Source organism: Molothrus aeneus, chromosome 5 (assembly GCF_037042795.1).
Source record: "Molothrus aeneus isolate 106 chromosome 5, BPBGC_Maene_1.0, whole genome shotgun sequence".
NCBI lineage: Eukaryota > Metazoa > Chordata > Aves > Passeriformes > Icteridae > Molothrus > Molothrus aeneus.
Genome location: NC_089650.1, coordinates 56,527,984 through 56,544,661, shown reverse-complemented (window position 1 = coordinate 56,544,661; position 16,678 = coordinate 56,527,984). Strand labels below are relative to the sequence as shown.

At 44.6% G+C, this 16,678-nt stretch overlaps 1 protein-coding gene across 1 annotated transcript; it reads right to left on the bottom strand.

The window, feature by feature from the left end:
* Positions 1-11,921: 11,921 nt before the first annotated feature.
* SYPL1 (synaptophysin like 1) lies at positions 11,922-16,140 on the bottom strand. Its single transcript, XM_066550549.1, has 5 exons — positions 16,072-16,140; positions 15,302-15,420; positions 13,932-14,136; positions 12,912-13,100; positions 11,922-12,038 (listed from the first exon to the last, which is right to left on the bottom strand). Exons 1-5 carry the CDS (start codon positions 16,138-16,140, stop codon positions 11,922-11,924), a joined length of 699 nt encoding a protein of 232 aa, XP_066406646.1.
* Positions 16,141-16,678: the final 538 nt, after the last annotated feature.

Below are 16,678 nucleotides of genomic sequence, written 5' to 3'. Positions count from 1 at the left end.
ACTGGCTGACCCAGGTGTATGCTTGTTACTTATTGTATCAAACAATATGTGAAAAGATGCTTAGAATATAAAAGCAACATCTATTTTTTCATAAAGTTTTAATATGCTGTACAGTACAGCTTTAAGTGTTAGAAACCTCCTCTAATTGTCAGAGGAGCTTTTGTGGTTTTTTTACTCAGAAGTCTTTTGAGAACACAGAGTCAGTGTCTAGAGCTGCCACTAGATGGACTGAGAGCAAAGATTAAGTGCAGCACAATAAAAGCATTTGATTATTGGAACAATTAGCCAAGACCATGGGCCCTTTCCATCATTTGAAGCCTTCAGAGGTCAAGAACAGCTGCTGTGTACTGTAGAGGGTTGGACTAGATGATGAGAACAGCCTCTCTAGTCTTCAACAGCTCTGTTAGTCCCTGTGAACACAAAGTGTGAACTTTGATGCCATTTATTTTAGAGTGATGAGACTGATAAGCTGAGACTAGAAGAGGAGGAAAGGCACCTGGTGGTTCAGGCAGACTGGCTGGGGGCAACAGTTCCTGACCTACAGCTGCCTATTACATGTTATGCAATAATTTTATCTGAAGTCTACAAAAATCAGCGTGAGTTCTGCCACAGCTTTTAATTGCTATGTCTCCACCTATGACATATCTCTGAAGTGCTTCCAGATTTGTGGATTGACATTGCTCTGAAAGTTTCAAGAGTGATTAGGAAAGAGCACAGGTCACTTTTCCTGGTGGGGTCTAATTCCCCCAGGCAGTTTATGTGTGATCATATTACTGGGGTTTTTGTGCTTTTCTCCAAAGGCTCTGCTTTCATGCTGGTGTTATAAATAGCACTTGTAACAAACATCAGAAGTCTCAGCTTCTGGCAATGTAACTTCATTTATATCAAGGAATATAAAAATGCTGATACTACATTTCTTCATGATCTGAAAGAGACCTACACATGAGAACTACTTGAGCTGCAGAGATGGAGAAGGTCTGCCCAGGAGGCTGCCACTTTGTGACTGCTCATAGGAGCAGGAGATCCCCTCATAGGAGCTTGGATCCCCTCAGAGAAGGGGGGTCATATAAGGGAAGTAATCCTTCTCCTCCTGAGCAAAGAATCTGGCTGCTAGCTTATGTTATGGGAGCCAGATTGTAACACCATCATGTAACTAACATTTTAACAGCAAGCAGCCACAACTGCACACGGCACATGCCCCAGCTGGTTGGGTGTCTGACACCCCCAGCCACAACAGGCCCTTTGCAAAGCTCCAGCTGAAAGGCTGAGCACAGGCTCAGCCCCCCCCCCCCCGGCCTCCATCTGCACATGCCTTGTCTGAACTAGTCCCTGCAAGCTCCCTGTGTTGTCACAGGGGAGAAAGAGACACTGGGGGTGGCTTATTAAAAAGCAGACATCTAGAATAGATCAGATGAGCTGTGCCCTGAAAGCAGCTCTTTCTGCATGCCTAGATCAGATATCAATGCCTATAGAGTGCACACAGAGGTAAATCAGCTGAGTCTCAGTCCAGGTTGTTCAGGCAAGGGCAGGCCTGTGCCACTGCACCAGTGCCTGAGGAAGCTGAAAATGAGGGAAAAACTGAGCATGGAGGTCAGCCAGGCTCTGCTGCTGCCTGCTCAGGTCCCAGGGGGAGATGGGGCACCACCCACACTTTGTCAGTGCTCCAAGGTCTGCTTTCTGGGACCTGTCTTGGGGCAATTCTGCATCTGGAAGCAGATGCCATGAGATGTGCATCACAGCAGCCTAGTAGAAAAGCATGGGCCTGGCCAGGAGATAAAAGACATCAAATACAAGCTTCAGCAAGTTTCTGCAGCAGGCTCTTTATTGAATGAGAGACACACTTGCAAACAAAACAGATGAATGCATCTGACCCTGAATTGTATTCAAGAATGGTACCACTCTGCAGTTCTTTGGTACCAAACTTCAGCTGCTGTGGATCAATAGATGCCTGGGATTTCAGCTGGTGAATTACACGGGTCTGGCCATGCAGTTGTGCTTCATTTTTGATTCCTCTTGTGGACACCAGCTGGGGCCATGCAGACTGGAGCAGCAGCTCTGTGTTTGCACAGGATTGGCCCCTCTGTGGCCAGCACTGCCTGCTGGGCAGCTGTGACAGCTTCCAGAGGGGCTGTGTGCATCCCATACACATGAACCTTACCCAGGGAGGGTTTGCAGCCTGGTCCTGTCCATGTGGGCAGCAGGGCTGGTGGACCCACAAGCTGCTGTATCTGCACATTTAGCATAGCTCTGGGCACAGCACCCTGTGAGGGGACAGGGTGGGAAGACAAAGAGCTGCTGGAGAGGGTCCAGCAAAGGGCAACAAAGACAATGAGGGGTCTGGAGCATCTCTCTTATGAAGAGACTGCAAGCACTGGGCCTGCTTCATCTAGAGAAGACTGAGAGGGAATCTCATCATAAATATCTCAATGATGCCAAGAGGATGTGCCAGACTCTTTTCAGTAGTGCCAGCGACAGGAGGAGGAGGAGGAATGGCCATTAAAAAAAAAAAAACAAAACAAAAAAAACCAAAAAACCAAAAAAACAAAACAAAACAAAACCCAAAAAACCAAAAAGAACCACAATAAATTCCACCTCAACATTAGGATGAACTTCTTTATGTTGTGGGCAGGAACACTGGAACAGCTGCCCAGGGCAGTCATGGAATCTCCCTCTCCAGAGACATTCAAAACCCACCTGGACACATTCCTGTGTAACCCGATTTTGGTGATCCTGCCTTGGCAAGAAGGTTGGACTAGATATTCTCCAACAGCCCCTTCCAACGCTAATTATTCTGTATTTCTGTAACAACAGGAGCACCCCCGGCCCTATCGGCCCCAGGAGGAGGAGAAGCTCCAGCACCCTTTCTCTGGCCTGGTGCCAGCTCTCTCCATCCATCTCCCCTTTCCTGCAGGTACGGAAAGCGATGGCAGAGAAGGGCTCTGTGCCAGTCGGTCAGCGGCTGCTCAGCTCTAACTCCCTCCAGGCGCTGCTGGCAGAGAGGGAGGCAGGGCATGGAGCAGCTTGAGGCGGGGAAGCGGAGGCACGGCCTTGCCCCGGGGCAGCCCGGCTGTGGGGAGCCCACAGAGCCCCGCTCCTGCTGCCCGGGCTCCCTCAGCCTCCCCGGGACCCCGCTCCTGCTGCCCGGGCTCCTGCAGCCTCCCCGGGACCCCGCTCCTGCTGCCCGGGCTCCTGCAGCCTCCCCGGGACCCCGCTCCTGCTGCCCGGGCTCCCGCAGCCTCCCGGGGCCTCTCTCCTGCTGTGGGCTCCCTCAGCCTCCCCGGGCCGCGGGCTCCCCCTGCCCGGGAGCGGCCCCAGCGCGGCCCAGCCCCGCTCGGTGACACCGAGAGCAGCGCTCGGCCGGGAGCGGCGGCACCGGCCCCGGCTCCTTCGGGCTCTGCCCGCACTCCCCCAGCTCCGCACGGGGCCCGAGCACCTCAGGGCCCGTGGGAGAGGATCAGGCAGAAAGAAAAGTGACTGGAGAAAAACGAGGGAGAAGAGCCCGACCGCCAGGCACCGTAGCGATGCAAGCGTATCGGGAAAGAGATGATCCCCTTACAGGATTTATCCGCTGCAGAGCGCATTGGGTCACTCCAGGAACGATCAAATGACCTATTTTCTGTTTGCTTTGAGCTCTTCTCTTTGCCACACTGAACTGAACCCGTTCCTCGCTGTTCAGCTGAGACACACGATGGGTGCTCCTGTCCTTCATCACCTACTCTATTGTAGGCAGGGAAGGATGCTCCGGCAGTTCTCTGCACAGCCATGGGCACCAAAGCAAGGAGGAACCATATTCAATCCATTTTCACACTGAATTTCTAAATGCTCCTCCCTGCAACATCCAGCCTGATCACATCTTCCCACTTCATGCAAGCAGCATAACCACACTGACACCTAGAGAGGAGGCTGAGGTTTCCCTGTTAACTACCAGCACCACGGCTAGCTGTCTAATACACTTTGAAATGCCCTTAGAGATGTGAAAGCTTGCAGCCTGTGGCAGAAACATCTATGAGATTAGACACCCCCAACGTTGCAGGGGGAAAAAAAGCAGTTTAGAAAAGTGACAGCACTCAAAAACATCAAAATGGACACTAATTTCTGCCAGTGACTTTCTGCTGAAGGGTATTTCCTAGTCACTATACCAAATACAGCAGTATTTTCTTGCTATGAAATACTAAAAAGCAAGGACTAAAATCCAGATATGAAACTTCACCTATTTAGCTGCTATCCAGCTATGAAAGTGTCTGAAGAAGTTTGATACCTTGTTCTGTAAATCTGTATCCCAAAAGCCTCCCCAAATATCTGAGCACCCCATTTGAGCCTGCCCAGGGAGATCCAAGTCCCACCAATATCTAACAGCAGTATATCAAGCTCAGTGATATATAAACCGCAGTGAAGAATTTCCCAAACTACTTTGCCTGATGCCAGGACATGTTTTGGCATCCTACCAACGCCACTGGTGCTGGAGGGGATGAGAGAGAAGGGGGAAGTGGGCACTGGTGTAAGCCTGTCTGTCTGCACAGGGTGGGTGGTGTCCCTGGGACAGCTGACAGCTCACCCATGGCAGGGCACCCTCCAGGACCAGCACAGCTGCAGCTGGTACCTCACACCCTTGTGTCCCCTCCCCACCCACTGGTGCAGTGAAGGAGCCAGCCTGGATGATCAACAAAGAACTAGAGTAACAGACATTTCAGGACAGCATTTTAGTGTTGCTCTGTAAGTCAGGACAGGGATTTCCTCATGCACAGCCAGTGCTGAATCACTATCATGCTCTTACATGCTCCTGAAGAGATCCTGCCCCATCACTGAACCAGAAGCTTTTTCCACAGAGTTAAAAGGGCATGAACTTACCCTCTCTTAACAAAATAAAGCAGCAGCCAGCCCTAGGGTACCTCCAGCCAGAACTTGGCTGTAATCACTCTGCTGGCTCTTCTTGCATGAAAGAATCACTGTCCTTTCAGCTTTGATAGCTGTAGGTCATGACAGATGGTTGCAACTGAATGGAAGCTCAAGAGATTAATCCAGAAGGGACTGATCCTTCTGCCCATTTTGGGGCACCAGCACATATGCATGGCTAGTAAAACTCCATCTCTCCAGCCTGGAGGCCTATTGCACTTGCTGTAAATCCATACAAGTAACTGCCCAGCTCATGGAAAAATGAATTCATGGTCTCTTGAAGAAGAAAGTAGGTCTTCCAAGTTTGCAGCACTCCTGCTCAACTTCCAGCAAGAAAATGTTGAAAGCTCTGAGTGCCCACATTGGCCACATGTTAAACCAGACAGTCAGTAAAATTCAAAATTAAATTACTTCCTTAATTAAGAGTTTTCAGGGCCTCAGGACAAAAAGGAAATACAGGCCCTTTGGCTTTTTACTTTAGCAACGCATTTCTCAAATTCATTTCATGGTCTATCTTCATTCTCAAGATGCTCTTCAAGGAGCTGAATGCAAAAAGCCTCCTGTGCCTGCCAGTCCTTTCTCATTACTTTTGATGCACAGTCTCTGTGGAAACTAAAGCTAAAAATAATCATCCTTATCTCCTCTACTAGCACATACTATTTTATTCTATAACCATGATTGCTTCATCTACCTGCACTCATGATCTTCTAGGAAGAGACCTTCCCAGTATCATGCCAATTTCTGTATGAGCCCTCTCCAGGGGTACTGCTGGTGTTGTGCCTGGGATCATTGCCTGCACACTGTCATAAAAATGCCTTGCATCCACAGTCACTACTGGGAACCTCTGAAAACCCCAAATTCAGCTCTGAGCTGCTGCATCTTGAAGGACTCTATCCCCATTTTTCTCCTTTGCACAATTATGAGAATAATGTGTCCTCTCCTCTTCTGCTGCTGATCGGGGTCTTTGCTGGTCAGCTCACAGTGAAATGTCCAGTTGAATTTCAGGCTGTTTCCATGGTGTAAACAGGACCTGTTCCAGGGCAGTAGAAGCACATCATGTCAGTAAAGGACCCAGAGCCAACAGTGGCCCTTCTGCAGAGAGGGAAAAATCCCAGTGCAAAACTCCTTGTGTAAGAGTAGGCCAAATTCAGTCTCAAGGCATCACAGCTTCCTTTTGCTCTGTGCAGACTAGGCTAGGTACCAGAAAAATATTTTTTATTAGATAACCAACATCTGTCCTTTACAGTTTTCCCAGTCTTTTGTTTCTTGGCTGGACAGCAATCTTTATGTAACTGCAGGCAGAGACCTCAACAAGCCACTAATGCCACCCAAATGCCAACTGAAAATCTGAGCAATATAAGAGGATCTACAAAAAAACCACCCCTGAGATCTTCCATGCTGCAGCCACCTCTCTGTGGAAGAAGAGGTGTGCCATTCCAGTTCATAGGATCAGGCACAATATAGAAATAAGTGTTCTCTAGCCATTTTAGAGTGATTATGAAATGAAACCTGAGGATACAATTCCTGTATTAATGTGACTGTTGAGGGAGCAGCTAAAACATTTTGTTCTGCTAGAGCCAGTGTAAAAGCAGAAAATAATTTCTCGGATCTGAAAGCTGTTTAAAAAGAAAATACTACAAAGCTTGAAAAGGAGTAGAGTCTAGTGGCTCATAAAGGTAATAGTGAAATATAGTATTTTCAATTCAGAAAAAGGGAAATAAAGGCCACAGAAGCATAAAGCAGGAGAATCCAGCAGAAGGATTAGCATGCACAGTGCAGCCATTCACCCCAGAGCAAAGGAGAGCTCCAAGGGAACCTGATCATATTAAACGTTAAGCTAAAATTAGATGCTTGCAAAAGCAGATTGGGATGCAAAAATTAAAAATAGCTACTGTATCTGTAGAAAGTAGTGGAGAATTAGATTTGAAGTCACCAGAGGAAGATGATTTAGGGGATGTTGTACATAGATGAGAAAATAAAAATGAGCTACGAAGATCGACATGTATAACAACAGATAGAATACCATCCCAAGGCAGGGCGGGTGCAGCATATGAAATGACTACTGCTTTACATGACAAGAAATAACCCAGGGGATTCAGCTGCTGATCTTAAGCCACAGAAAGCAACATCTCTGGCTCTGAGTGCAGGCTACTTCAAACTTCAAATTAAATTGAAACCAAATAGGTGAATTGATTAAAGCTTGTGCTAATACCAGTTTTTACTCAGATTGTGAGTTAAATATCAGCATAGAGCCTCCTCCATGACTGCATTAAGTCAAAAGGCTGCACAGACAAGTAAGGAGGAAACACAGCTGGCAGTGATAATGTGAAGTCACAGGCCAAGAAGACAGAGCAAGATTTATGAATAAATGAGGAGTTGCTCAGTTGTTGATAGGATGTAATAGCAAGCACAAGCCACCCTTTGCTGATAGGGCACAGGTACCTGCAAGCAGCAGGTACAGTCTCCTGGCAGCAGCAGCAATCAATCAGATTCCATGGGCCTGATGGATTATGAGAGCCAGCTGTCCAAATACACCCCTACTGTTTGCAACACTCACTGATGTAGCAGAATGAGAGGGAGCCTACTTAGAGAGCTAGAAGAAGGCTCTTATAGGAGAATGCTCTACTGAGTATTATGGGTTTTGTCCAGGAGGTGGAGGGAGGGAAGCCGAGGAAGAATTCCTGTGTCAGCCAAGCAGAACCCACAGTGAAACATTAACTGAAAACATGGATAACAGAGAATAAGATTTCCTCAAAGAAAGAATGAAAGAAAAACATGGTCAGGTTTGGCACATATTTCCCTGGCCCCTAGTGTGCTTATCCTGAAACAACAGGCAAAACCTTTGACTGTGTCCATGTGGCCACAAATTTTAAGGATGGCACAACACAGCTCTATCTTGCTGACTTCCTAACTCAGGATGAAGAATGAAAGATCCAGGCAGGAAGAGAGCTACTGAGTACAGGTAAATTTTTGGAAGTTACAACTAAATATTAAAAGGAAAATTTTTAAAAACACAAGGCTAAAATTTTTAATTTCTTCTACCTGCTCTAACTACACAGTATCTGTAGGAAAGCAGTGTTTGTAAGGGTACACCTGGATTCACTTGACATGACAGAAGGGAATTCCACATTTGAGTCAGCCTCTAAAATGCAACTCTGGAGTGTTGCTAATACACAGGGACTAGATCTTAAACTTGAAGAAAATGCCCTCATTCCCTAATAGTTAAGGGATGGGGATGCACTCCTATCCTGTACCATTCTTTTGACTAATTATTCAGCTTAGTATTTCAAGGTGATTAAGCAGCAAAGTCTTGCTTCTGACTCTGGTCTCTGTGACAACAGTTTTGCTTTAGGCAATACAGCAAATCTGTTAGGAATGAACACACACTAAGTCCTCCCACAAGAATAGAAGTAGATGATCCATGATGATCCAGAATATTTGATGTGCTGTCATGACTTGCTCAGGAGTGGGGCCTTTTTGGAAGCATGAGGGACTGTCTTCAGGCAGTTTCCAGGAGTGAGGTACCCTACAGCTCCCCAGGAGTTTGCAGTAGGGCAGGCAGCCAAACCAGCACAGCATGGCCCCAGCTTTATGTGCTGCTCAGTTCTGGGCAATGGGGGAAAATAAACAGGCTGCAGGTACCCTGTGTCTATGAGGAGGTGATGAACCCAGAGTCTCACAGCCCTTCACACCAAGGTGGCATCTGTTTGCTTTCTCTTCTTCAGTGGCAGCTCCACCCCCATGCCTTCCACTGCTAGCCAAGTGTGCAGCAGAGCCAGAGCCTTGAAGAATTCACCAGCCATCACTGTTGGGCTCCATTACAATCCATTCTAGCAATGGTGCTGGCCTGTCAGCTTGTGTTCCAGTGTCCCAGCCCCAGCCTGTGCTGCAGATGGGTTTGCTGCTGAGGTGACAGGGCCAAAGAGGTACAGACCGCAGAGTGACTCCATCCTGCACTACTGGCACTGGCTCTTGGGGATTTGGCATTGCCAGGCCTCTCTTGGATTTAATTTCCTACTGCTTCTCCTGCAGGCTGGTGGCAAAGCTCTCAGCCAGCACTGTCACTGTGCCAGCTCCCACAGCAGGGACACTCCCAGGAGTCAGCATATGCAGAATATGCACAATATACAGCATTGTCACAGAGGCCTGATCCCAGATCACTGGTCAGAGCAGCCTAAATCAATGTATTTGCTTCCTTAACCACCTCCTAATGCTAATGGATTCTATTCTTCACTAAGGAGTTCTCTATCGTTACCCCATGCTGACCCCTCAGCTTTATTTTCCCTCACCATCACCTTACAGCCCTCCTCCCCACCATGGGGTTCTGATCAAAATCCCCTCTCCAGCATCACACCAGGGATCACACAGCACTTAACTTGCTAGGGCTGCAGAACTATAGCCTGCTACCAGGATAATTCCTGCAGTATGAGAGGGTTTTGATGAGCTTGCTCCACTGATGGCTGCAAGTAAAATTGCTGCCAGCTGAGGATTACAAACCTGTAGAGAGCTGGCAGAGATCCAGGCCCTTTGTTGCCTCAGTACAGAGGGATCAAGCACACTGCATCCCCTGATAGCAGTGGTGACTCTTGTGCACTCAAGATAAAGCTGGGAAATCAGACAGCCATCCCCTCCCCCAGCATGAGTAAATAAGACACTGAGTGTTTTGGTGCTGCCTGCACAAATATGATGTTAGTTCAAAGGCAGGGACTGCTCAGCCCTTTGTGGGTGTCCAGGGTAAATGAGAGCAGCTGCTTTCCCCTGCTGCAGGATGCTTCCCATGCCATTCCAGCTGCAGGACCCAGCAGCCATCAAAGCCTGCAGGATTCTGATCAGTCCCTCCCCCTGCAGAGGGAACCAGTTTTATCCTAACGAGCCACAAGTGCACATGGGGTTACTTTTCTTTTCTTAAAATCTTGCTTGCTGTGGTCTACATATCACACTTACCTTGGCCTGTTAACAGCAACCTGGCTCTGCATTTAGCTCTATGGAACAGACACACCTGCAGCCTGAATTTGTACAAAACACAACCTCTTATTTCTGAATCTCTATTTTACAAGCTATAGCCCTGCCTCTTCCATCACCTCATGTTTTGAAGGGCAGCACTCTGGGGATGCGACACAGTTGTTTCTTCTACAAAAAGCATAAAGGTAAATTTCAGCCTAAGGAAACAAGGGATGTCTTTTTGAGTGAGTATGAAATTTAAGTTTTTGTTGAAACAATCAGTGTGCTAAGCTTTCCAGCTCTGTTTCACTTGTTGGCTAGAACTCAGCCATCAATAAGGCGTATACTGATCTAATCCATTACAGCTCTAATGTGTGCAAAAATACTCACCATTTTACAACTAGGCCACACCATTGACTAAGAGATCTGTTTGTGACAAAATAGATAAGCACCTAAGAAATAGACAGGAACATAGTTCTGTTGAAAATATTAAAGGTTAATAAAAAAATTTTAGCCACATCATCTATAACCTTAAGTCCCAAAGATTGAAAAGCTTAATGTATAATTACCATCTTTTTTCTTAGACAACATGAAAATAGGAGTTTCAGATTTTAGGATGAAATATGTATTTTTAAATAAATAAACCTGCACAGTGATGCAAACAAATGAAAATTGCCCTTATTACCTCTTACAAAAGGCAATTCAAATGAAATTCTGGATAGCTATAAGTTACAAAAGCCCCTGCTCTGAACAGACAGAAAAGTGCTGAGCAGCAGAAGCCTGCAGGAGTGATACATAGCCCTCTTTACCAAAAAACCTGCAGGGCCCCAATGTAAGAGCCCCTTCTGCAGCACAGGTAACTCCTCCAGCCACAGCTAAAGCCCTGCCCCAGAAACTGCAAAGCCAATGAATGCATCTGCATGCACTGCTACAGCAGCAAGGAGCCAAGGCACGTTCCTTCAGCAGCACTCATGACTTTATTACACTCTTTGACACTACAGTTTGCTATCAGAAGGTCAATAGCTCTGGCACACCAAACAATTACAACTTGCATTATATACACACTACTATGTCTATGTTCATCACAAACAGTTTAAACAAAACAAAAAGAACTGAACAGCCTTTGTATTAACTTTGTTGAAGCATTCTCTCCGGGCAATTCACAGGGAGTCGGGCACCTTAATAAAGAAGTCCACATGAGAAGACCCAAATACCATTCCTAATGAATGAGCTGAACATCAATGAAGAGTTTGTTATATTCAGACATCTCCCCTTACACCCTTTCATGTACAAACTCTGTTCATGCACCTCAAAAGTAACAGAGAGAAGCCTAAGAAGTAGCAGACTATATCAACTTTGATTTCTACAGTATTTGTGTTTTGGGCCATACTTTCTCTTTACTCCCTCCCCCACCTCCTTCAAGGGTTGAAGTCATCTATTGCACCCATATACAAACTCTCATATTAGTGAGACTAGAAGCTATGAACTCATTCAACAAATTGCCTTGTTCAGAGATTGTCACAAACCATTAAACAGTTACTACATATTAAACATAGGAGTAATGTCCTTCCTGACAGGCTCGGCAGTAGATCTGATAGGACTATCTGGAAACCTACACATCTTGGCTCCAACTTTGACAGAGCTATGAATTCTACTCAGGAGACTTTTGCTAGGTATCAGTGGCAGGAAGAAACAAAACTGCATTTTCACCTGCCCTGGGTGAATTTATTTTCCATTTTTCAGAGAAGACTTGGCAGAACTAAACATGATGCAGTAATAACCCAGATAGAGTTGCTTCTCAGCCATGCCTCCTATAAGGTTAATTTAAGAACCAGAAAGGGTCAGCATCCAGATAACCTCTTCATTTTGCTCTTCAAAAACTGCAATACAATGCTGCACTTGAAAGACACAATATATTTAATGATAATTAAACACTTCAGTTGGAGTACCCAAGACCCTCCATCAAACTATAGTACAAAATAGAAGTTTGTATGAATTATCAGTCATTACTGAAATGAATCCTAATGGCCTCATGCTCTTGGTAGTGTGATGTGAAAGTAGAAGCACTTCAAAATATCAACTTGTTTTTATACTCTTTCAGTTGTACTTTCAGAAATTCTGTTCCATTGGCTGTGCAGGTTGGTGTCCTTGTATACAAGCCAAACATTTCCTGCCCATAAAATCATATTAAGCAAGCCAAATACCTGTAGAGAAAGCAAAAGGGGGAAAATGTAATATTAAGTTTGTTGTGTTTGATTGGGTTTTGTTTTTCTTTTTTTTAAAACAAGCCAGAAAGTCTCTTCAAGACAAACCAGTAACAAGCACTATTTTTGGCACCCCTTTCATTTGGAAAAGACATTTCCAAATTCTTCAGAGTAATATAAGATATTTTGGCTTTTTAACAGAGCTCTTTGTAGGCCAGATAGTCAAACTTACTCCATACTTTTCACAGAATTAGACATTCTTTTCAGTCACTGAGCACCCCCACTTATGCACCCTCATACCAAATGACTGATTATTAGGCCAATGAATAAACAGCCTGAGTTTTGAAAGGTAGGATTCACTAGGAAGATCACACAATAAGCCTAATCTGCTCTGATATGAAGGGTTCTTTGTATGAACATGAGCTTCATACCATTATGTTTCAAGGAACCTCAATCTGATGTGTAAAAATGCTCACAGTTGAGTAAAAAGCTAGGTTCAGCACCAGCACAGCATTTCCTCTTTACTTATATCACTCATCAAACCACGTGGGTGGCTCAGTAAGATATTTTAAGTTGCTCTGGGCTAAAAGCATAAATAGACACTCAAATGTGTCTAGAAATGCTGCATGTAACAGCTCTAGAGGCAGATCCTGCAAGATGTTTCTCTTAATTTCCTTTAGAAAAAAACTTGTTTCCTCCAAGAAATTATTTGCCCAGTGTTTTACCACAGTATTAATGGACCTGGATGACAAATAACCCATAAAGAAATCTTAACACAGAGCAACACATGCAATCAGTAGAACAGGGCTCTCAGGTGCCATTTCTTGTTTCCCAACACATTTATTGTACCCATATGGAGGAAGGCATACATACCACTGACACATTCAGAATTCCCATGCTGGTCACAGAAAGAAAATGGCAAGTTGTTCCTGGTGCTTTGCAAGATTCAATTCCTGGAACAATGCTGGCTCCTGTGGACACCTTGATGTCAGCAAGCGCCTTTGCCCAAACAAAAGTACTGACCAGCCACAGAAAGGCTATCAAGACACTGATTGCCAAGTCCTACACAAGAGAAATACTCATTAACAGGTTAAAAAAAAATTCAGGCATATACATGAGAGCAAGGCAGAGACAGTATGAGCTATATCACCAAGATAACTGCATCAATGCTAACAATCACAAGCAAATTTAGTCATTAACAATGTTATAGTTACAACTCAGTGTTGATAACCAGCTACAAAACTATATGCTTGTGCTTGATAGATGCAAAAGACAATCTTAACCTAAGAAATCTGTTTCTAAAAGCAGATGCCTAGCACCTATTTTATGAGAATTTAAACCAAAGTTAAGTAAAGCAAGGGTGATGGGAAAAGGGCAGAGGATTTAAATCTGGGTGGCTGATGGGCTAAAGTTTGGTTTGAAAAGTCATTAAGTCCATTTTCAAGCATGTTATGAATTTTCTCATTCAGAGCTTCAATATTGAAGGTGACTAAAATTCACAATGTAACTGTTTAACTATTTTCCTCTGCCAATTGCAGCAGGTCCTCTATACAGAGAAAAAATTTCAGATTAACAGAGGACATCCCACTTATGGAACAATACACTCAATTCCATGATACAAAAGAAAAGTTGTGGTGAAGATACTGAAAAAGTGTTCACCTGAAAAAGTGAAAGTTCATTCCACTGCATAAGGTGTGATGCCATGGTTGGCCAAGGGCTTTGGGTCCCCTTTTCTGCTCAAGCCCTGTAGGGACCACTCTGAGATACTTGTGCTCACACTCCATTTAACTTTTGTAACTACCGGATATTCACCAATTATTCTTGCATTAGCAGTAGTTCTCATCCCTTTGCAGCTTCCAAGTCAAAGCATTAAAATATCTCAGTATTACTTACAGTTAGTGGCAACTTGTTATTTTGCTGATACACATGGTTATATCCAATATATACCACAAGGGCAGTAACACAGTAGAGGAACACCAATGCGGCCAGTGCAACAAAGAAGCGTGCAGAAGAGGAGAAGTCACCCGTGAGGCAGACATCAGTCCAAGTGCCACCACAGCCTTTTGGGTCTGGTGCACTAAATACAGCAGTATTCAGCCTGTGAAGATTATATCCATGTAGTCAGAGTTTGCTATACAGTGGGACCTTCATTTGCTTCATTACTTATACTTCATTAATTATACTCCATGCTTCAGCAACAGAGCTTCAGCATTCTGATTGTATAAGTTTACTCTGAAAGATACACTATAGATATATAAATAATCAGTTATGCAACACAAAGATTTGTCAAGTTCTCTGAAGATTGTATCCAATCCTGCACTAAGGTATACAACAGTACCTTCAGGAGAAGAACCCTAATTGCATTTTTAGAGCAGTTGAACAAAAAATTCCCAATTTGGAAGTAGACTTAGCAACATTACTTGAGAGACTTGCAGTTAAACAAGGTGATCAGGACTTAAAAGGCGTTATGGCTACAAAACCCACAAACACTGAAGCTGAATAAATAAAGCTGTATGACTGCTATTGACCACTCTGTGACCAGCACAGAATTATTTCAGATCCTCACTACCCCCTCCAAATGCTGGGGTTTGTGACAAAATTCTAAACAGTTATAGTGCTCTTTACTGACTGTCCATTGAATCAATCTCTGTATTTATTTATGTTATTACATTTATTGAACACATATGGAACACCAACCCTGCACTCTGCAGCTGTGCTGCTGCAAAAGCTAAGAGGAAACCTTTTTCCTTCTGCTCCAGGAAAGGAGCTTTTCTCTACAGGAGCACTGCAATGACACTGAAGTATTTAGGTTTTTTTGTGCCCAACAGCTTCACCAAGATAATACTGGAATAAACTGAAAAGAATCTTCCATTCAGTCTCTGAACAAAAATAGGATAATGGCACATTCAAAATAATCTTATCTGGACCTCCAAAGCAGCTACAAAATGATGAAGAATTAGGCTGTTAAAATGGATTGTGGTTTTTGTCTTACTAATTACATTCATGCACTGCTAGACTGGAGCTTAAGATAGAGTAATACAGAGCATAACAGCCTACTGCCATTTCTAACTACCTCTTTCTATAAAGTACTAACAAATCCAGTGCTTTGAATGACTTCAACTAAATATTTTATTGCTGCTACAGAGCAAGCCAGAAGTTTCACATCTTCACTCATACAGTAAGCACATGTTCATAAGGAGGCAGATAGGGAAAAGGGGAATAAAAAGTAGTTATCAAGTAATAACTGAAGAGCTAATGCTCACCTGAATGGATAAGCAAAAGCAGCTGTAACTGTTTTGTTTACCACACCTTCACAGGAAACTAGAAGAGCAGTTTCACCTCGAAAGCCTCCGCATGTGGCAAAAACAAAGATGGCAAGAACCTGTATGAATTGATACACAGACACATTAGTGCACACCACTAGAGCTCAAAGGGAGCAAACTCAACATTTAGCTGAAATAGCTAAAGACAAGAAATAGCAACAAAGTTAGCAAAGCTGAAGTATGAAGGGATGTCAAGAAGAAAATGTCAAGTTTCTAAAATCCAAAAGCATAAGCAACACTGCTAACCAAAGCTCATCTAAAAGTGCTTTCTGTATATTTTATTTTCAGTTGCACAGAAAAATTTTTGGGGGTTGTATTTTGTCAGAGTTTTTTTTGTATGCTAACTGCCAGCATAGTATTTCTTGCAGGTGATACAGGAAATATTCTTACAAATCTTGCATATCCACAACTATGAATTCAAACAGAAAGTACATGTTCAGAGTATCACATATCAACTTTACTCTCTAAATAGCTTTTATCACTTTTTACCACACTCTTTTCTCACTATCCAGACCTTAAATCCCCAATCATCAGAACACATAACACACAGCAGCTTGTGCTGCTGTAACACACTTGCAATTACCACATCAAGTTTATGGATCTGCAGTCCAAGGGTGAGGCTGAGAGCAGCCCAGTGCTGGACACCCAGCAGCAGCAACCCGGGGGCTCACACCTCCCCAGGGATACCCAGCCCCCCCAGCTCCACTCACCCATTCAAGGACCTTAACAAAGCCCAGAGGCTCCAGGAGCATGCTGATGTCCATCCTCAAGCCCACCATCCTGGGAGGAACCAAGGGAGCCAGCACCAACACCAACCAACTGCTGCAGCATCCCTGGCATGTCCCTATAAGGGCAGCCCTTGCCACACCCCTCACCTGGAGGTGGGCATGGACCCACCCACAGATACCCAGCTGGGGCTCTTCAGCCTGGGGAAATGGTGCTGGGGGCTGTCACCAGGGGAACAGCACTGGCCATTTGTGCAATGAGGCAGCAGTGACTTCTTCCTCAGCTCCTTCCTCTCCCTCTCTCCCACCCAGCACGCTTTGGACAGTTGTATGTGCTGTACCTTGAGCTTGATAATTTGATGGCAAATGAGGCACAAGCACCTGACAGTCTGTGTGCTTGCCAAAATCTCATTGACTGCCTTTGGCTATTTAAGCTTTAATTGTCTATGTGCTTGCCAGAATCTCATTGACTGCCTTTGACTATTTAAGCTTTAATTGTTTTCTGTGACCGCACTTTGTTGCTGATATGTTAATCATCAGTGAAAGCGAAGAACTAAAGCTCATGGTGAAGAAGGTTTGAGGATGTCAGAGG